This window comes from Rhinolophus ferrumequinum, chromosome 26 (assembly GCF_004115265.2).
Source record: "Rhinolophus ferrumequinum isolate MPI-CBG mRhiFer1 chromosome 26, mRhiFer1_v1.p, whole genome shotgun sequence".
In the NCBI taxonomy this organism is placed as follows: domain Eukaryota; kingdom Metazoa; phylum Chordata; class Mammalia; order Chiroptera; family Rhinolophidae; genus Rhinolophus; species Rhinolophus ferrumequinum.
In genome coordinates this window covers 14,176,554-14,198,582 of record NC_046309.1, presented here as the reverse complement: position 1 = coordinate 14,198,582, position 22,029 = coordinate 14,176,554, and the positions used below count along the sequence as shown (strand labels likewise).

Here is a 22,029-nt window from a genome sequence, read left to right as displayed (position 1 = left end):
TGGCAACGTTGTGTTAAGGTCAGGAGAGGAAAAGGGGACCCTCTCTGCATGTTTCTCCACCGTCTCCAGAGTGAACTGCCATAGAAGAATCTGTCAATCTTCTACACTCTTCCTAACTCAGCCTCATGACCAGCAGGATCAGCAGATGGTTTCCAGAAGGCCGAGGACTGAGGGCTCAGCCAGGGTGAGGCCCAGCCTACGTAGACCACTGTCTGTAACTAGGGACTTCTGGACTCAGGGAAATGGACATCCGGCCACTGCCCACTCACCTTCTAAAACGGAAACAGAACTGAGTTATCCAACAAACGCTGCTGGCACACACAAAAAATATACTCCTCACACACTAAGCATCCAATTTGGAGAGAAAATTACCCTGACAAGGCATTAGGGCCTGGAAAGATGATTTCCTGATCTCCAGGAAGGGAAGGGAAAGGAAGGGGGTGGTGGTGACAGAGCTGTAAACCCCTCGTCCCAGCTATAACCAGATGGCACTTGATTCAGCTGTATAGTGAAGTTTCATGTCAGGTTTCCTTAATAGATATTTGCAGGCCAGTGTGAGACACTGTGGTTCTACGACCTCTGCAGCAGACACTGCAGGGCTATGAGGCCAAGTCAAGTCACAGGTTCTGCTGCGGACTGAAAAACTTCACAGAGGTATATCGGTTTCAGTCACCTGTGTCTCCAAAACAGTGATAACACTGACAATACACAATACTTTATGTAAGAAATAATAAATGATTTGTAAACTACATTACCACTCCCTCTCCTCCCCACCCACTCCAGATGGCGCTGGGTGATGGAGAAACTTCCATAAAGAATATTACAACTCTAGAACACTCAGAAACCAACTCCTAGAAACTTCCAACGCAGAAACCAACTTTGGCACAAATTACATCAAACACTACGCTACATGAAGAGAAAAAAACTGTAATTACTGTCAAAAGAAACATTTGAACGAGAAGTGGTTGAATATCACTGCTGCTATTACAACCAGTAGAAAAATAGTTACCGATTTCTGTGGCACGCTTGATTAATTCGAGTCCAGGTTTAATATTCCTGCCATGTAAAAACGGCTTCTCAAACAGAATTTGGGGTAGCATTCTGCAACAGCAGAACAGCAAAAGGAAAGAAAATTGGATTTGGAAAAAGAAGTAAAGAGATGTGAACACAACACAGATTGGATAATTCTGCCTTCTATATTTGTTGGTTAGAGAAAGCTGTTGTCTCTCTTAAAAATAGAAAAGCGCCACATGAAGGATAAGATGAAAGCAGCAGATGGTATAGGATTCCAATACCTAGTATATACTAGGCACTTCCAGTCATCTTCCAGTGAGAAATAGTGAGCGGATGGCTGGAATGGGCTCTTCCTATTACATGCAGAACTGGTTATGTCATTATCTACTTTTAAGCAGAACGGAATAAAAACGTAGAGGTACAAAACAACAGCAACACCCTATGCATTTTAAAAAGAACACAGCTACGAAAGAGTAAAAAAGAAAATTCATCTAATATATTGGGGATTTTATACTACAGAAGGATCCCTTAAATGTCAAAGCATGTAAAGGAATATTTTGCAGATAATGCCAACAAACTCTCCACTATCCTATTAGAACCGGGTACTGGGAAGTATGCTCATTTCACAGCAGGTTGCTTTCTAGACATCAGGTGTGTGTCACTGAAGACTTAATCATTCAAATTCCTGCAACCATCTTTGTTGCAAATATTTGTAAATTAGAAATGAGATTCATTTGCTTGTGACAGTTGTAAGTGCCATGGGAAAATACTGACTGTTAACTGCTTATGTGAAGGTCATTTCAAAACTATACTTTTATAATAAGCCAATGATAAATATCAGTTATCAACAGTACTTGTTCCCTGAAGAGTTTTTTGGTTTTCTTTTGAGTTGTATATACTTAGAGATTACATGCACGTGCAGGTGGAAGGGAGTTTTATCACAACTGTGCAATCTGTGTCCATGACTGGAAAACACTACACTGATTTAAAACAAAGGTTTATAAGACAAGTTTCTATAGTCACTGGTTAACGTCTGATTTCTAAAGGCATAATTTTTCCATTTTTATTTTTAAAATAATGTAGAATATATTAATATATGTATACAGAGAATGCCAAAAGACTGTCAAGATTTCCCAACCTTAGTAAATCACTCAATTGAATATTTGGAGAGCTTACTGTGTAAGCAGAACCATGAGAGGTAGACGATGTTTTCCACACTGTATTTTCAATGTGATGTTAACCCACAAGACCCTGCAGAGGGGTCTGCAGAGGATACTTTCCTCCTTTTTCAGCTTTTTCCTCCAAAGGCAAAAAGTATCTAATAATAAAATTGAAATGGATTATTTTATAGAATGAATTTAAACAGAAGGTACCCTCTCTATAAATGTCTCCTTTACTACGAGAAACTAGAAAGTACCAAAAGTTTTAAGCCCTTATTTGATGCTATAAATTGAAAAATAAATGGACTGTTCTAACTTACCCAGGTAGCTGATAACATTTATGACTAATTTATTAAACCACTTACTAAATTGAATTAATTATTCTAAGTCTCACAAATCTAATGTTATTTTCCAAGTAATGTAAAATGGAGGAAATATCATCAGACGTCCATCTGAAAACAGTAAGCAAGTAATCTTGGTTGAGGTGTATAGCTAGTTACAACATCAAGTAGCTATTCCCCTTCTTCCTGGTTTCTTGGGGAAAAAAACACAATGTGATTAAAACTGAAACTTTCACTGGCCTTTATAGGTAAAGAGGTGAAATTCAAATGCCGCAAGTCAGAGGTCAGAAACAGTCACATTTTTCTTGCTGTCAGAGACTGACTTTTGGAGGTAGGGTGCAGGAGAGAAGTAAATCACATTTTCAAAGTCTATACTCAAACCGTGCCCTATTATGTCCTTACTATATTGGCCTTTTCTAGTTACAACGCAATACGGTCAGCTATAATCCAAAACACACAAGAGAGTATGACAGCAAAATCAGACTGCGGACACGGACATTTAATTTCCTCTTGACTCCCGGTACACCAAACAACAATTCTATCCATTAGATGTTGTAATAAACACAACTAGGATTCCAAATTAGACCTTATAGTTTAGCACATGTACGAACATTATGTCAGTAATTTGGGGGAGCATGATTTTGTTAACTAAGCAAATTACTCAAGAGGCTCATGAAACAGAACTGGATCGAAGATAAATTGAGATTTCATGTATAAATGTTTCATAGAATTGAGACTATAACCCATACAAGTCATAGGGCTCCTAATAAGCTCCGTTATCACTGTGGCCCAGTAGAAAACTTCGCCTCTAAAGCCACTTTGAAGTATGCCATGTCTGCATATTAGATTTAGGAATGGAGATTTAAAGGAGTTCAGGTAAATTGTAAATGGCCTAATGAAGTACCTTCAGTTTAAATGATTTCTGAACAGGATCCAAATGTGTGCGGCACTACCAGTCAGACATGCTGTACAAGGGCTTTTGCATTGGACGGGGGGCGAGGCAAGACACTCAATAAGTCACTTCCAATCCCACAGATGTTATGGTCTAGAGTGTAGACGGACCGTACTGACGAAATACACTCCTAGGATCCTATTTTCCCACATTTTCGCTTGCCCGAAAGCATCTCACAAGTGCTGTCTGCCAGGCAGCAGTCCTGCATAGGTTGTCAATAGCTTGAGCCTAAGCATCAAATTTTGCAAAACTGGTTGTCAGCAGCCTGGAAAAATCCCAGGAACAACAGTGGAGCAATCATTTAAGGAATGCTGTGTCGCCAGGGTTTTGATGGCACGGAGTATGATGTTGTAAGGAAAAACAAGGACATCATGACCCTGAGCCAAAAAAGTGATTCAGAAGAAACAGACCCAGTATGAACAGGTTTTAAGAACACCATCACCCTGGGTTTCTCCCTATCATGGCACTGACATCGTAAGCCAGAAAGTTCCTTGTTCACGGCAGGTGGCAGAGGCGGGAGCTGTCCTGTACATTCCAGGATGTTTAGCAGCATCCCTGGCCCCTGCCGACTAGATGCCAATGAATGACACGGGACAAGTGGGACAGCCAAAAATGTCTCCGGACACTGTCACATGACCCCTGGGGACCAAAATCTCGCCCAGTTGAGAATACTGCCTTACTCTTTTTATTTTGCTTACATTCTCCTTTCTATGAATACACAAGTCATATGTGTTTAAAAATTCAAAGTCAGTCGTAATAAGAAAATTCTAGGAGATACAAAACTGTTATAATTTGCAGCAATGTCTTTTTCCTTAGTGGTACATCAACTACAGTCCTTTTTAGAATCAATGGCATCTTCAATTCCATGAAATTCAGCCACTCACCATCCTTTCCCCTTTGTTATGGAATCTTCATCCTGATTTTGTTTTGGGGGACTGCTTCCTCCCCGCTGGGTACAGTTTTAGTAGTACCTGGTTCTTCCCTAACTACTGGTTCTTTAGTTTTCCTTTTGATTCTCTTTTGAGCTATCCAATATGCTTCTAAAAATTTCCCTGCTTCCTGAGTTAACCAGAGTTAAGTTTCTGTCTTTCAACAACAAAAAAGTTAATCAAAACAAGGTCCTTATTTGAGCTAGATTGATCGAAGACATTTCAGAGTATTTCCTTGCCGCAAAGTTCACCAGCCTGTTACAAGTATTACTGTTTCTCCTAACTACTCATCACATAGGTAGAGTGAGTGGGGGTATAGATGACACAATAATTGTTAAAACGATGGCACAAGGAACCATTTTCTGAAACTGCTTACGAGACTTGGTTCAATTAAGGTAACAAATACAATAATGTATAAATGCTTTGTGACACCAAAAAGTTCCTTTGAAAAGACTATAGATACAGTTTTCTTAATGCCTTTTCTCAAGTTTCTTCTCTGGTAGAAAAAAATATTGATTCTTCTAAGAACTATCACACAGATGAACACATACTTTGTGCTAAGATTTGACAGCTGGAAGTTTTCATAAAGAAGGCTTCAAACAAAACATTTTTTAAAAGAAAAAATAATAAAAAGGCTGCACCACCTTCTGCTCCCCTTAAAAGTGACAGAAAATAAATTCTTTATCAATAGTCATTTGTCCAGGTTACAATTAGGCTGCCAACCCCAGTCCACTTGAAATATGAAATTGGCTTTATAAAATTGGCACCTTTTATTATTCTCATCTGCCCTTTACCTCTAGAGACCAAGGCAGAGCAAATGGGAGTTGAATAATAAGGGAGGAATAAAAATAAAAAAAAAATAAAAAGCATCGCAGTGAAAGTTATTGTAATAAGAAGCCTATACCACATGGGTAGAAAGGAAGACAAAAAAATCCTATGTGAAACATAATAAGCAAAGTAAATATAAGAGTCTAACCCCAAAAAATCCTTATTAAAATAAAATTCAATTAAAAATAATAAAATTTCAAAGACAAAAACATTCTACCATAGCATATTGTCTTTGCTTTTTAATGAAAATGATCTGAATTTTTTGAATATATAAACTTCACCATCTAATTACATATACTCCATCAGACTAACCCAATTAAATAATTATAAAGTGCTGTGTGGGAAGCTATAGAAATATACACAGACCCTCTTAGCACTACCAATTATATCTTGATTTTTTAAAACCCTAAGCAGTGAGCCTTCTCTATTTCCGGAGAAAGTGGTGGTCTTCCTCTAAAACTCACATCCTGTTCCATGTTTTGAGAAAACTGGAGCTGGGTTAGCACTTTGTCAAAAAAACCGAAATACATATGAGAGAACATGTTTCAAACCCCTCACTTTAGAGATGAAATATTTAAGGCCTAACGAGGTTAAATTATATGTTGATGGTCCTATGGGCAGTGAAGACTAGAATCCAATTCAAAAAGTCTTTACATTAACTCAAGCAAAATAGCTAAGCAATCCAAAACAAAACAAAACAAAAAGAACACATCTCCTGGTGGTAGGCATGTGCTTACTGCTCCCAGCAGAAACACATTTGCATGACCACATAATAATAATGCTCTGTGCTATATGCAAATTTCAGAAGTAGCACAGATGGAAAGCACTTGACTCTAATCTTGGATTAAAAAATATTCAAATATTTTTATGAATAACTATACACTTTAAGTCTTTAAAAAGTAGTACTTTTACCAAAAAATTATGCTGTTTTGAACATTGCTTTTTTTCAGTTTATAGCTTTTCAACATGTTTTTTTAAATCAGCATGTAAGAATCTATTTGACTGTCTAGTATTCCATTGTAGGCATAATTCATTCATCCAGTCCCCTATGATGGATATTTGACTTGCTTCTGTTTTTCCACTATTACAAAAACACTTCAATGAACATCCTTTTAACTTATTATTATTAATAGTAGTAGTAGTAGTATTAACAATGACAACAATAATATAGAAGCATATATATATATATATATATATATATATATATATATATATATATATAAAAATCTGGAGGAATAAAATGTTTAAGATTGGTTATCTCCATAGAATGGAATTATGAAGGATTTTGATTTTTCCAGCCTTACAGATTTCTGTTATATCTTCGATTTTTTTAGAGTATACTACTAATTAGTGCTATTTATTAATGTGGGCACTATGAATAGCATATGACGTTTAATACCCACAGTAGACAATATAATATTAAATCATGACTATATTCATTGAAAGAAACTAGCCTGTGAAATTCCTGGAGAAGCCTCAAGAACCACTTCTCACAGATGGAGAAAACAGGGCTCAGTACGCACGCAACAGAGAACCACACAGTAAGGACAACGGTCATATATAAACAAGTTTGGGAAGAGGGTTATCTTGGGGCTTTAACAAGCATAATCCAAACCTGCAAATGGCCAAGTTCATACGTTCAGCACATTCTGAAGTTCAACCAGACACAAATAATGAGTCTTATTACACTCTAAAAACATCTCATAAGTATAACAATCCCACAAAAAATCTCTTACATACCACGAAACTCACCGTCTCTGGTTTTCAAATTCTTTCTTGGCTTGTTCCAGGGCCAGCTCCTCAGCTACTCTTCTTTTCAATTCTTCATCAGACACTAGAATCAACAAAGAGCAAAAGGGGATAAAATAAGTGACTTCTTAAAAACAAAAGCAAGAAAATACTCAAGAAAACAAAGCTGAGACTAGAGCTGAATGGGCAAAGTTCTGCCAGCTGGTCAGCGTCTCCCTGTAACTACCTAAGCACTGTGGAAAAGACCAATTAATACATTTCAGGAGTAATTTAATCAAGAGTTCCCTAGTGACCTAGAAATTTCCACACCTGCCAAAATTTATAATAAACTCAAGGAGCTTCTTACTGCCCAGTGGGGACTGAGCCATTAAGTACAAATTCTTTAAAATGATGTTCTATCGTTACGGTCTGACAATCGCAATAAAGGGAGGAAAAGATGTAAGGAAGGGACCTGAGAGAGGAAAATGACACCAAAATTCTCACTTCGAGAATTAAACATTTTAAAAACCATTTATTACACAAAGAAAATTATTTGTATTTACATTCATTTTTCCATGATTTACAAAAAAAAAGGCATTTATGAAATTTTTGAAATATATTTTTTGGAATACATGTCATTCAAATTCAGGTGCCAGCAACTAGAGAGAGGTTTGAAACAGTGCTGAGAACTCGGCTAGAATTTTCTAAATACCTGGTGACTTGATTTGAAACATCTGGTCTTTCCAATTAGATTCTGTACGTGTTTTGTAAAGATTCTTACAGCTATAGTCGCAAACAAAATAGACAAATTTTACAAACTCCTTCAGAGCCTTCCATTAAAAAATACATGGAGACTTATTTCCTCTTCACTAGAAACCCACTACCCAAAATTATGACAAAGAAAGCACCAGAAACACACAGGAGAGTCTAGGAATATACACAGGACCTGGTACTTCAAACGGTTGAGCCTACCAGAGATAAGCTACATGGTATAACTGTCTCTGCTCTGTACCAATACTCTATTTGATGGTCTGAACGTTACAGCGTCTTGCCGCAGAGCCCACACAAAAACGTACATGAATTACAATGAATTACCATAGGATATGCAAACACCTTTTTAAAATTTTGCTGACACTGGGCAATAACAAAGAAGATACGGGTTCTCTTCCTTTTGGACTATGAGAAAACAACAGCATCAAAGGACATCATCCAGAAGGTGAAAAGACAACCCACAGAATGGGAGGAAATACTGGCAAATCATACAGCTGACAAGTAGCTTGTATCTAGAAAACACAAAGAACTCTTACAACAGAAAAATAAAAAGACAACTCAATTTAAAATGGGCAAAGGACATGAATAGGCATTTCTCTAAAGAAGACACACAAATGGCCAATAAGCACATGAAACATTGCTCATCAGCATTCGTCTTAGGGAAATGCAATTCAAAACCACAGTACACCAACTCAAACCCAATGTAATAAAAAAGACAAACAGCAAGTGTAGGTGAGAATGCGGGGAAACTGGAGCCTTCGTACATTGCTGGTGGGAACGTAACATGACGCGGTCACTGTAGAAAAGAGTTAGGCAGCTCAACGAAGTTGCCATGTGTCCTCCCAGTTCCACTCTTAGGTACCGTATATACTCAACAAAACTGAAAACATATGTCTACACAAAAACTGGTACGTGGATGTTTATGGTGGTATTATTCATAATATCCCTGAAGAGAAGACAACCTAAATGCCCATCAGCTGATAAATGGATAAACAAAATGTAGTATATCCATCCAGTGTGATATTATTCAGCCATAAAAAATTTAGCAAGTCCTGATAGAGGCTACCACATGGATGAAACTTGAAAACATGATGCTAAGTGAAAGCAGCCAGAAACAAAAGGTCATATATTGTACGCTTCCATTATCATGGAATGTCTAGACAAGCAAGTCCATAGACTCAGAAACTAGATTAGATTGGTCACCAGGGGTGGGAGGAAGGGGAGAATGGAGAGTGACATCTCATGGGTAAAGGATTTCTTTTGGGGATATTAAAAATGTTCTAAAATCAGATTGTGAGATGGTTGCACAACTCTGTAAATCTACTAAAAACTGCTGAAGTGTACACTTTTATTAGTGAATCTGATGGTATGTTCAGTGCATCTCAATAGCTGAGGTCTAACTCCAGCATGGCCACCCACAATCTGGGGGTCTTGGGGAGATTACAAACTGGTCAACAGTTTTCTCACAAGGTTGTTCTCAAACGGATGTTCTCTAGACTCCCTTCAAGCTGTACACTACACACTGCAGTCTGGCTTATCTCCTACTTCCCAGTATATAGTATAAGAAAGAGATACATCTCTGCTTTGAAGAGGTCACACAAAATCAAGAAAAAACTAGAACAGAGATTCTCTTTGCATTCAGGAAAATCTTCAGATTTTTCTATCTAAAGGTTTTTTACCCATACATAAAACAGCAGAGAAATTAGCAAAGAGTCAGTACTACTCCTTATTTTTCTAGTAGCTAGACTTTGGATAAGTCAGTTAACCTACCTGCGTTTTGATTTCCTCATCCAAAAGCAGGATCGGTGGGTTGCATGGGTGGGTGTCTGCTGGCTATGAAGTTCTAGACTATGCGCTGCACAGGGTAATGATTTTCACATTTTCATCTCCTTCTCATACACAAGCAAAACAACGTGACGCGATATTTTTTGAGCTCTTCACAGCTACCAGCTCCATTAGGGGCAGAAACCTGAAACCACCATTTAACCCTTAGTACTACCTCATCAAACTCTACTCCGAAGTTCAACATACCAGTGAGGATCAACACACAAACAGTACATGTATAATCACGCCACTTGCCTTGGATTGTTGCAAACTGCCACCGCAAAATGTCTTTGAATTCAAAGTGAATTCAAATTCATGTGAATTCAAAGACATTCACATGCCTTTGAATGTGACAGGCAAAATCCAGTCACATTCTCAACCACAATTCAACAGAATTTCATTCAGTCCATTAAAACTAGCCTGCTGAAAAGCGTCGGGGTACCAGGTCTACAGAGAAAGCAATGAGATCGGTTTCCTACGGGAGCTGCTATCCGCACAGTGCCTCTTTCTTAGGGACTTCTACCAGGGAAAAAGCCAAATCAGCAATGAGCCTTTTTTTTTTTATGATGTAATCAATCTAGAACAGAGCGGTAAAGACTCCATGACCAAAGGGTACCAGCTGGATGGCTGGAAAGCAAGCCATGCAGGAGAACTACAGTGAAAGAAATGGAGCTTCAAGGCTTGTCTTCTTTCTCCCTACTCTTCTCCCAACGATCGTCAGCCCTGCCACCTGTCGTGGGGTAAGGTGAGAAACAGATGGAGACAACTGGTGGTTGTCAGGAGAGAGAGAGGGGTGGACGAGGAAAGCAGGCAGCAAGGAAAAGGATGGGACAACTCCCCAGGCCACTAAAGAAGACACGCCCCAGGGACCAGCAGGGGACATCACTTGGGGTCAGTAAAGGGACCAAAGCACAGCTGTCTTTCTAATGCCCTAAGCAACATACACACACACACACACACACACACACACACACACACACACCCCTTTTGGGTCTCCCTTCCAAGGTCACAGCTGAAAAAGTAATTATTCCAGCTATAAACGAGGCTCTAAAATAACGAAAAGATAAAACATGACCTAGCATAAAGAGTTTAACATCTAAAATAGCAAATCAAAGCCCAGACAGGAAAAGACACCAGTGTGGTAATGGGTTTTGAGCAACTCTAAGTTTCATGTTATTTGTTTTTAAGTCAATAAAATACAGAATACAACAATGCATTTCTTCTGATAGGTCTGGTGCAGACTGTGTGTGGGAAAAAGATATACCATAGGGAGACCACTATTTAAAATGGCCTTTCTCCAAACACTCTTTTCGGCTCTCAGGAGCTGAACATTTTCTCAAATAAAACTGTTATTAAACTAAAAGGTCAGTGTTTCTGGATGGGCTACGTTAAGAGAAGCACAGAAAAGGCCAACTTTGCCTATTAGCACAGTGAGTTTCCAAGCAGATCTTTAGGGACAGGCAAAGTCTGTAAAATAAGAAAAAGTCAAAATAAATGGTCACGCCATATACATCAGATTTGCCAAGGAAATCTGCAAAACAATTTCAAGTTCAGGAAGTATAGTTCCATAGCTTTTACGTACATGCACATTCTCCTTTTAAAATGATGTATTAACACAAAGGATGTTTTCTTCACATCCGTGTACTCTACTTTTTAAAATCTTCTCGGAAACCATTTTCATTTCTTTCTCAATGGCCAATGTATCTTCATGAACACAAACACTGGCATTTTGTCTATGAGATACAGATGACAGGACACTGACCATAAACCACGTGAGAAAAAGTTAAGAACTGCAATTGCTTGGTTACAGCAAATCTGCCCTAAACGCTTTATTTGAAACTATTATTGAAAACAATAAATTTTGTGTGGTTGAAAGCAGCTCATGATTCTTAGCAAAACTGTATTTGTTTCTTTGTTTTTAGTAAACAACACGCTAAACAAATGTCTTGGTTAGCCCCAAATTTCTTCTTTGCTGAGTGCCTAGCAATCATTTACCCCTCTTAGACACATTCAAAATTTCTAAGAAGTTAAGTTCCTAAGAAATTCTGAGAATCTGTATTTCTAATGTGGGTTCAGGATCAAATAAGAAAACTCCTAACCTTATACTTGGTTCTGAGTATTCTTAGCAACTGCGAATACCCTGACCTTAATTCTCAGAGAAAGGGCAGCATAAGCTCACTACACCTCACCTGTCTTCTATGCTCTATGACTTATGCCCAAATTCTGTTTCTAGAAGCTGGTTAAATCAGAGGGAGAGAGGGAATGCGGGTGTGGGAAGACACTGTCACATATTTAGGAGAGTTCCTTGACTGGTGAACAGAAATGACTCTGAAAGATGGAGTGACGTTATGAATCCCTCATCATCTAGGAAAAAACAAACAAACAACTGAAAATGCGACTATGATTTGAGACGTGCAGATTCCCTAGAACTCGAAGGACAACACAATTTCCTTTATAACTTTTTCCACCTATGACATCCCCTTTCCTTCATTTTCTTTGTATAATCCTAACACTGTAATTCCCTCCCCAATTCCAGTATTTCTTAAACAACCTCTATAAGTTACTTAATAAAAATTAAGGCTTGCCTCTTAGAAAAATATCAGATCTTTTCGGATTTTTGCTTTACTCTATTTCTCTTTCTGGCTTTCCCACTGGCTGATACATATCATGTCCAAGTTCATAAAGCCTATATTTTCAGATGCTAGTTTAAAAACGCTGAAAAGAACTACAAAGATCTACTCTAAGAAGAAAATCAATGTAATTGCCTAACACAAGCGGCAGATTTCAGATAAATACGGACTGTGCCAGCATGGAGATAGCTGAGCTGATGCTTATGCCTTAAGATATGGCCAAATCAAATGTTCAGCTCCACAGAAATAGCCATGAATGTTATCATTTCAATAAATGCATTAATCTAAAAAGAGCACTGATTGTTTAAGAAATAATAATGGAAACACCCATGCAATCAATGAAATACAACACACAGAATCCTAGAAGTAAATGACTCAGCATAGCTTGCAGGATAAATCTTATCTGGCTTCGTATCTTATAAAAGGCATAGGGTGTGATGAGGAGAAGAGCCCAAAGATGACGAGAATAAATCTCAGGGGTTAGAAGGAAACACGTAACGGTTTGTCATTATCCATTTGTGGCACCATCTAGATCACATGCACGCTCGCGGGCGCGCGTAGACACATACACACACACACACACACACACACAGTATAAGTTTGATGTTGGGCTGACAATTACATTCACTGTCACCTAAGGATAATGGATCTCAAGATTGTCTTCCAGAAAAATGCCATCCGACTACCTACCTGGCAGGGTGACTGAGGCTCCTAATACGTTCAACTTAATGATGATGTCAGAATGAAAATCCTTCACTGCATATTCCTCACCATGAATACTGAATCAGAAGGCACAGTGTTACAAAGAGACTGGCAAGCTAAACACTAACAGCATCCAGTTAATGGTTTACTTTGTGGTATTATTGCTCCAACAGGATTTATACACCTTCATAAATTTCTAATTTGAATGGCATAATAGGCAAAGAGCGTCCATTTTATTGTTTGCTGCACAACGAGCATTCAGGGAAACCAGAGCCACGTTCCATTCTGTGTGAAAACAAACATCAATACTGGGCTGCAGAAGCCATACAGCAACAGACAAGCCCTTTCATTCCTATTCTACAGTTGCCACGTTTCTAAGCAGACGATTCTTTAAACCGAAGAATCACACACATCTAGTATTCTATGTCTTAATATCCTGAATAATAGCTGCAAGACCTCCCAAAGCCTCTGGGAAAATAAGATCTATAATTTAAATTAAAAAATAATAATTACCTCTGGATATTGCTTTTTGATGCATAGCTTAATTTTTTTCTTTGTTTCACAAATGGATGTATTGCGTTCACTGGGGATAAAGCTATAAATTAAACGGCATTAAATCTCTAACCCCAAATGAAGTACCCAAACCACCCAAACCTGCTTCTCTATCATTCCAACAGTCAGTGTACGGCTGTATTCAAAGGGTGCTTCAGAAAGACTCACCCAATGCAAAGAAGACAAGGCCAGAAATAAAGGGGTTCCATTCCTATCCAGTCCTGGCTCCATCACATTCGGGTTTGTGATTTTACTCAAAAACATGTCATTACTTTAGGCCATCTGTAAAATGAGGGCTCAAAATAGAAAATCTCTAACAGCCCCGGCCCCTTACACAGCTTTGTTAAACGGGAGGTGATGGATGGGACTGAATTCAGGCTTGAGCCTCCTTCCCCTAAAAGCCAGTTAAAAGGAAGGTGAAAAAAAAAAAATCGTCTATGATGGGCAACATATACTATCAGGTGGTTTCCTTGAAGTGACGCTTTGTCCATTTGGAGAAACTGTCTATTAGACACTCAAACTACCAAAAAGTCTTTACAGACAAAGCAAAAATTAAAAATTAAAGGGGGGGGTGGAGGGGTGAGGTCAGAAGGTGGGGGAGCAATACTGTATAGACTTTACCAGATGTTTAGCAGATGTTCAATGAAAACGTGTTGTTTGATTAGTGGAGTCAAACATCAGTCATTAGGTAAAATTAATCACCAACTTTTGGAGAAGCTTAAGGAAGACTTAGAAAAAACATAACATACCCACAGTAAAGTTCCTACAATGAAAGTAAAGTGTAACTGCTACTGAAGAAGTTCAAGACAAGTTCCCTTCCCCGAAACTCTCACACCACTGCCACTACCACCAGGTTTCTGCTCTTGGAACCCCCTTTAAGGAAACTGAAGTCACCAGGACAGATAGTATATGGTTCATGAAGGAAAGAAGAGTGGCTTATTCATTATAAGCTTACTTACCAGCTGCAAGGTTTCAGTTTCAATGTTTAACCTCAGTTTTCTGTTCTCTGGTCAACCATATGAAGTTATTTTTGTTGGTTTTTTAAGTAATTTTCTCAAACATCAAGAGACGTCTGGGAATAGTCAAACGAGGGAAATCAATCAACTCACTCGGTAGTAAATGCACGTTGACTTAATCCGACGCGAGGCTTTATAAGACAAAGACAGTATGGTCCCTACCGTTATGGAAATCAAAGGCTAATCAGTAAAACTGCTATTGGGATTTAATGTTAGCAAGGTCGGCTGTAGTCATGGAGGGCTTCATGGAGGAGGGGGGACATGAGAAAGGGCCTGCATTAGACAGATGGGAAGGAAACCAAACAAAGCTTGTTTGTGAGAAAAAAATAGAACAGTAAAATAAGCTCGATAGTGAGGAACCTTGGAAACTAGGCAGGAGTTTGGATAAGAAATGTTTAAAAAAAAATGGGGCATCATGGACAGTTGTTAACATTTAGGAATAATAATGCAATGAAATAGGGTGTTGCACTCAATTTAATCTGATAAACAGAATGGGACAAGTATGAGGCAAAGAGTGGCTCTCAAAGTGTAGCCTCCTCCCCCCTTCTCTCCCTTACTCTCCCCTACCCTCCCCTCCGAAACAGCAGCCCCACCTGGAACTTGCTGGAGATGCAAATATTACTGCTCCTCCCCAGATCTGTAAATCAAACACCCTAGGGGTGGAGCCCAGCAACGCGTGTTAACAAGCTCTCCAAGTGATCCTGAAGCTGGCTGAAACCTGAGAGACACTGGCATAAGGTGATGAACACCTGACCTAGGAAACTGTCCATAAAGGTGGAGTCAAAGATACAAGCGCTTTCATGGGGAAAACAGATCATCTGTGACTGAGAGATGAAAGAGAAAGAAGTGAAAGGGGTATGCACGTGATAGAAAATTAATACCCATGATGGTCAATTAAGTAAAGAAGGAGAGGCTATTTGGGGAAGAAAGATAATGAGTTTGGTTTCAGACATCCTCAACTGAACGTAAGGGTAGAATCACCACATGGAATTGTAGGCAGTTAGATATTGGAACCTGAAATTCAGATTTGATTTGAGAGTTGGCTGGAAATGCTGATTTGGGAAAGACTATTACAGATCTGAGCTCAGTGAATTCTCCTGGAAAAAGACGTGTAAAGAAAAAAGTAGAAGGCTAAGGAACAGGCCTTAAAAATGCATCAGATGATGGAAGGGAGTGAAAGAACAACATCACTGGGGACAAAGAAATGGAATGGAAAGGAAGAAATGAAGCAAGATACCATGTGCAGAAATAGTAAATAGATTTTATCTCCTGTGCTAATTCTGATCAACTGGCAGGAGCTGCCCGGGGTGTTGTGTGTAGGTAGACTCCACGGCCAAGTCCACGTTGAGTGAATTAATGTCTACCCTGGGCACAGGAGGAAAAACTGGAGGCATGGCTTAAAATTACCTGTGGTCCCATGGAGCACATGGAAATCAGATCGTGTGCGCATCAGTGGGAGGAGAACCACGGAAGGCAGCAATTACTGGCCTCTCTTCAACAAGTTTAGAAATGAAACAAGAAGGAACGATGTAGAAAAATTATAAATAAAAGATGATTTTCACAAACAGTGGAGATATGGGCATGTTGGAAGGGCAGCCACAATCAATAATCTGTAACTAAATTATAAGAGACGGATGAATGCTAGTTGTTGCTTCTCAAAAGTAATGGAGAGAAGAAACTAGACTTTTGGTGGGGAGCGCACAAAAGACCATACAGATACTGAATTATAATGTTGTGCACCTGAAATGGATGTCATTAATCAGTGTTACCTCAGTAAATTTAATTTTTAAAAACCAATTTAGATACTATAATGTATACATTACTCAAAAATATCTGGTTGTTTAATGTACAATAACAGGCCAATTAACATTTATGTATTATATTCTAGTCCACTTTCCAAATTACCACCTTGCTGCAAGGTTCATAGCACATTTTTTATAACAATGAAACAGCGGAAAGTCCACTTTCATGAGCCAAAAGGCTTTAACCAAAACTAATATCCTTACCTAAATAACTTGCTTTAGTAAAACAGAAAGTCAAATACCACTCCAATACTTAAGATTCATAAATCAATCTTCCCTCTTCCTATTGTTATGAACTAATGTGTGCTTTTCAGCACAAAACAACAACAACAAAAAAAACACTGTATTTTTTCCAAAAATCCATTCATCACTAATAAAACTTCTAAATTCAACTAAGATTTTTTGTTCTTTAAACTCTAACCAGCACTATTTTCTAAGTGAGACTTTAAATTTATCCTTAGATGTAATCAAAACCCATGTAAAGCAAAAGACTCCAAAGTCTGAAAATGAAAATCTGTCTTCTAATCCACCTAACTTTCTACAGCCGTGGGAAACGTCAACCAAGTTCAATCTCCAGACTTTCCTTCTTTGGAATGAAAATAAAATTTTGACCCAATTTGCAGCCCTTTTGATAAGAAAGAAAACTAGACAAATAGAACACTATTTCCAGATAGTGGCCCGGTACTAGACAGTGGAAATAGTGGGAGGGATCACATGTAGTCAGACTTCTAGAACTCTTTGGCTTCACGGATAGCCCATTAAGGATCAGCCCATTACGCCAAAAAGGGATCTGTTTAACACACGAGCTAACCATTGCAGAACAATGGCCTTTCCCGAGAACTTTTAAATAAAGCAATTCCGATTTGATACCCGTGCTTAATTCATATTTTATTTATGGTGTTTCAAATATATTAAAACTGTAAGACGGCATAACGCATACTAGTATAATATTTTTCATTAAGCTATAGCACAATATCCTGAGCCTTGCTTTTTATTTAATTCACATTGCAATAATTAGATCAGCTCTTTTTTTGAAGTCAGATTATATCTAGAGCCCTGATATTTTACTTCACCTAAAGTAACAAATCTCCACTTATTGTTCAGAAAAATCCCATTTCAATGTAGTCATAATAGTCATAATCTCTAATAAAATGAAAATAATTCTCTGTGAAGCATTGTGGAAGCTCTGTGAATTAGCTGATCGTAGCTGATTTCACCATGTTTAAAACACAAGATTACACCAGGATTTCAAGACCAAAGGCCTTCTACTGTCTTTAATTAAAATGCAAGAATGCACTTAATTTTTTTCTAAGAATAAAGTAAATTATCCCCAGTAAAGTTAGGCTGAAGAGAAGACAACAGTGAAAACATTTATTGTGATTATATTCCTAATGATCCATACATTTCCTTAAGACCAATGTTACACAGAAAAAGGGGATGGAACGCTTTCTTGTCTTTCGGTAGTGTTATCATTTTTGTAACTTACCCCATGTACTGTGTAAGGTTTCGGAATGGTAATCCTTTGGGATATGTGGGACCAAACAAGATATCAATGAAAACCATGATTCCATTTAGACCAGTGGTTTTACCCTTATTAGATCCAAAGCTGCCTTTTCTTACCTAATATTTTGTAATACTTCCTTGACTATCCTGAAAATACATGATAATCTGATACAAAAAATTTGTAATAATACCTAATGTGTAATATTTTTAAAAGAAATAAAAAAAAACGAATTTATAGTGAAATTATGGCTTTTCGCTACATAAATGCTCAAACCTAACCACACTAGAAGATGTAATAAAATAGTCTGAATCCTGAGCGTACGTGGCAAATCACATAGCTATTGCAATCCATTCCTGGAAAACTCAGTCTATCTTTAAACCATGCAAAACGTACTTTCTGCTTATATATATATAACCCTGAAGTTCTAGGCTGGGTAACCAGGTTTTCGAGTGCATGGATTTCTGATGAGACATTCAGAAATTGAGAGCACAGGACAATTCTTCAAGTGGTAGCACTATCCCAGGCACTGCAAGGTGTCTAGGTCCCTGCCCACACCACTGAGCACCAGTAGCTCCCCCACAAATTTCTAAAATGCCCCCCTGGAAGTAGTACTGCCTGGCACTGAGCACCACTGTTTTAGACTGGGCTAAAATAGCACCATGATACAAGATAAAACGCAGGAAACCTAGCTACCGTGTTTCCTGGAAAACAAGACCTAGCAGGACCATCAGCTCTAATGCACGTTTTGAAACAACAATTAATACAAGACCTGGTCTTATTTTAATATAATGTAAGACCGGGTCTTATATAATGTAATGTAATATAATATAATATAATATAATATAATATAATATAATATAATACCAGGCCTTATATTAATTGTTGCTCCAAAAGATGCATTAGAGCTGATGGTCCGGCTAGGTCTTATTTTCAGGGAAACACGGTACTTTATGGTTTGTATGACCATTTATTGGGGATTGTCACAAGCAATTCACTAACAGGAACATGGATTTTTCAAACACATGGAAATTTGTAGATGACAGCAATATGCCTTCCCCAACTTGATCTATGCCTCAAGGTGGTCAAGTATTTCCCGCTTCCTCTGTCTCCATACGCACCAAAAATTACACGTGCCCATTCCCACTCACACTGATCGCCTTGATTTTCCGTGGGGTACCCAAAGCCACTTTCTGCTAATCAGTGAATAGTCTATTTTTTTTTCTCTCCTGACACCTCCAGATGTGTCTGTCCTACAAGGATGAAGGTTCTATCAGGAATCCAACGGAAATGGAAAAGGTGGGTACAAATGGCAGCCTACAGACTCCAGCTATCTGATGGGATAGCACAGAATGCACACAGACACAGGTGACACCCATTTAGCCACAAATTATGGAAATGTTTTCATTTTTAAGCATTCAGACATTTTCAGGTTAATGGCTTAAAGAGAACAATTTCCCAAACACAGATTTATCTCGGGCTGACACACTTCCCATCAAAACTATCTACATCAACTAGCTCCTGGCCAATTAAAACCGTATTTTTTATAGATGACAATATTTGAATTAACACTGAGCAAACAGTTCGATAAGGCCATATCATTTTTCTATTCAAGGAAAATGAGAAAAGGATTTAAAGTTACTCACTCTAAATTAACTTACAATAATTCACAGAGATTCCTTTTTGAAATTAAGGAATGAAGATTTAGTAAGAAATAATTTCTCTATAAACATCAACGATAAATTAGCTTTCATTATAGCACATAATGTGAAACTATCTAGAATAAATGGTAGGAAGGCAGCAAGAATGAATACAATATAAATACATACGATACTTTAAAATAAATGCATTCACGTCATTTTAAAGTACCTTCAGCAATTGATTCAGTCTTTAAAACAGTGTTACCAGGTAGATGTCGCTAGAAACTGTTTTAATGAAACTAATAATTAGAATACCAACTTATTCTTTGTAAATAGTAATTCCTAACATACATGATGATTTCATAAAATAAATTGCTAAGTATGCTGAGATTTCCTCTCAGGGAATTTTCTTATCAAGCCCACCCTGACTTCTACCCCACCCCCATTCCTCATCCCCCACCCTGTTAGTATAAATAAACATAAATCTTCTCTAATGTCATGACAAATTGTAAATTAAGTGAACGCAAATTAATAAGATTTTACTGCATGTTTTAACACTTTGAGGGTTTTAACACATTTTGCCTCAGTTATATAGTTTATAGAGAATTTAACAGTAAGAAATTACGACACTAATGGATATAAAATAAAATCTTTTAAAAATTGTATAAAATGTTCCGATTTAAACTGATAAGCCTCCAAAACATGGCTATGAAATGAGAATGGCCATGAAATAAAAAGAATGGTATATAACACATGATTTTCATTTTATTGTCACAAGCATTGTGTGTATATGTGCGTGTGTATTGGCTACAGGATTATGAACTACAGAAGCACGTCATATTTCATTTCTCTTACATGGACAGATAAACGGAGCTCAACAAGAAGCAAAGCAACTGTAATTACAGAACCGCATTTAAAGAAACCAATGTTCTCTTCCTGACTCTACCCTTTGTGACTTAAATTCTTATCTGCAAATTACCAATGAGGTCTTTCTTAAACATGAAATGAAGTGAACTGAGGAGGTATATTAAGGCCAAAGATGAACATCATTACAAAAACAATGAAACTCTACTGACCTGAAGAAACAACCAGCATTTTATTTTAAAAATCCTGACTGATATTGTATAACATTTTATTCAGCCAGTATTATATTTTGCAAGACTATTTTAAGCGATGTGTTCTTCAGAATGTCAACATGCTAGGATTTACAATTTTTTCAAAATACAGAAAAGATTATATGAAAGAATTTGTGGTGCATCTTTCATGAGGATTTAAGATATGGCCTCATGTCGAGGTCCAATTCCTTAAGTATTTTAGCTTCTATCTCCAAGGTCGCATGTCTATTGTAATCGAATTTGATCTGACAGTAAAAAGAATTAATCTGAATCTCTTTCACTGTCTTTGAACACTGATAATGTCACAGGTTATGATGAATGATGAGGAGGAGACTAAAGGGTGAAGTAAAATTAATGTTGATCAAGTATTGTCTAAATGTTCATTTTCATGACCAGTTTAAATGACTGTTAAATCTTCCTCCTAGAAACATGAAGTCTGGTAGCAAAGAGAAAGATTGAGACAGTGAGATAAAGCAACATATATTTTCTACATGAAAGAAAAACTGGACGCAAACTATCCCAAAACAGGGAGATGATCGAATAGTAAAATATAATTTTATTCTCATATTAAGAAACATGCTTTAAAGAATGTTAATCCAGGAAAAGATGCTCATAATTAAGTGAAAAAGATAAGATACTGAACTGAACAGACTGTTTGGTCTTCCCTCTATTTTACAGGTGTCCAGTACTTTAAAAAGGATAAAGAAACCATCACAAAAACATAAATACACATATATAGTCTACAATGATATATACAAATGATAACAATGATTATCTTAGAATTTGGGGGGGATGGATCATATTTTTCTCTTTACACTTAATAGTATTTTTTACTAAAAAACACATTTTTACTTCCATAATCATTTAAAAAGTAAAGTTAAAACAATCCATGAATGGGCAATAAATTCCAGTTTTTTAAAAAAATACCTTTATCGATTCAATCATGAACATCAAATGAACAAATTATATCAGTTTAGCTAACAGAGACGTTCAATCAAAATAGAGTCGGCAGGGATTAAAGTGCATAAAAGTGAGTATCACAACATTCAAGAAAACAAAATGGGTTTTTGTTTTTTCCCTTTTGCCCATCCTGCTGACAACCCATTAGAGCAGACTATGTATTCTTAGGAGGCAAGTTACTCAAAGAAAGCACAATCATAAACTATTATAATTATGTCTGGGGGAGCAGAATTTATAGCACGTTTTCTTATTATGCCATCTAGAAATATACCACACAACAAGGGCTATTCGCTGAAGAGTTCTGTTCTTTTGAATTATGAAATTCAAAGTGTCAGAAAAAGGATACTGAATGGCCATATTAAATATAGGTAAGGAAATAGGGGACCTCTTAGAGAGCTGAAACATTCTCCTTTCACTTCAGTTTGTCAAGTAGCATTTAATGTTTTTGTCTTCCATTTAAACTGTTTAATTGATAACACCAATGGTCCTAGTATGATGAATGATATGTTAGCAAGGACAGCTGATGAAAAATTCTTAGTCATTGACTTAAGCAATGAGCTGAGG

The 22,029-nt window shown here is 37.4% G+C and overlaps 1 protein-coding gene across 5 annotated transcripts in view; it reads right to left on the bottom strand.

The window, feature by feature from the left end:
• CHCHD3 (coiled-coil-helix-coiled-coil-helix domain containing 3) overlaps window positions 1–22,029 on the bottom strand; it is a 251,919-nt gene that overhangs the window by 194,228 nt on the left and 35,662 nt on the right. For all 5 annotated transcript variants that reach the window (XM_033099246.1, XM_033099250.1, XM_033099247.1 and 2 more), the window contains exon 3: window positions 6,977–7,058. In XM_033099246.1, the coding sequence (XP_032955137.1) occupies window positions 6,977–7,058 (82 nt within the window). The remainder of the gene's footprint in view (window positions 1–6,976; window positions 7,059–22,029) is intronic.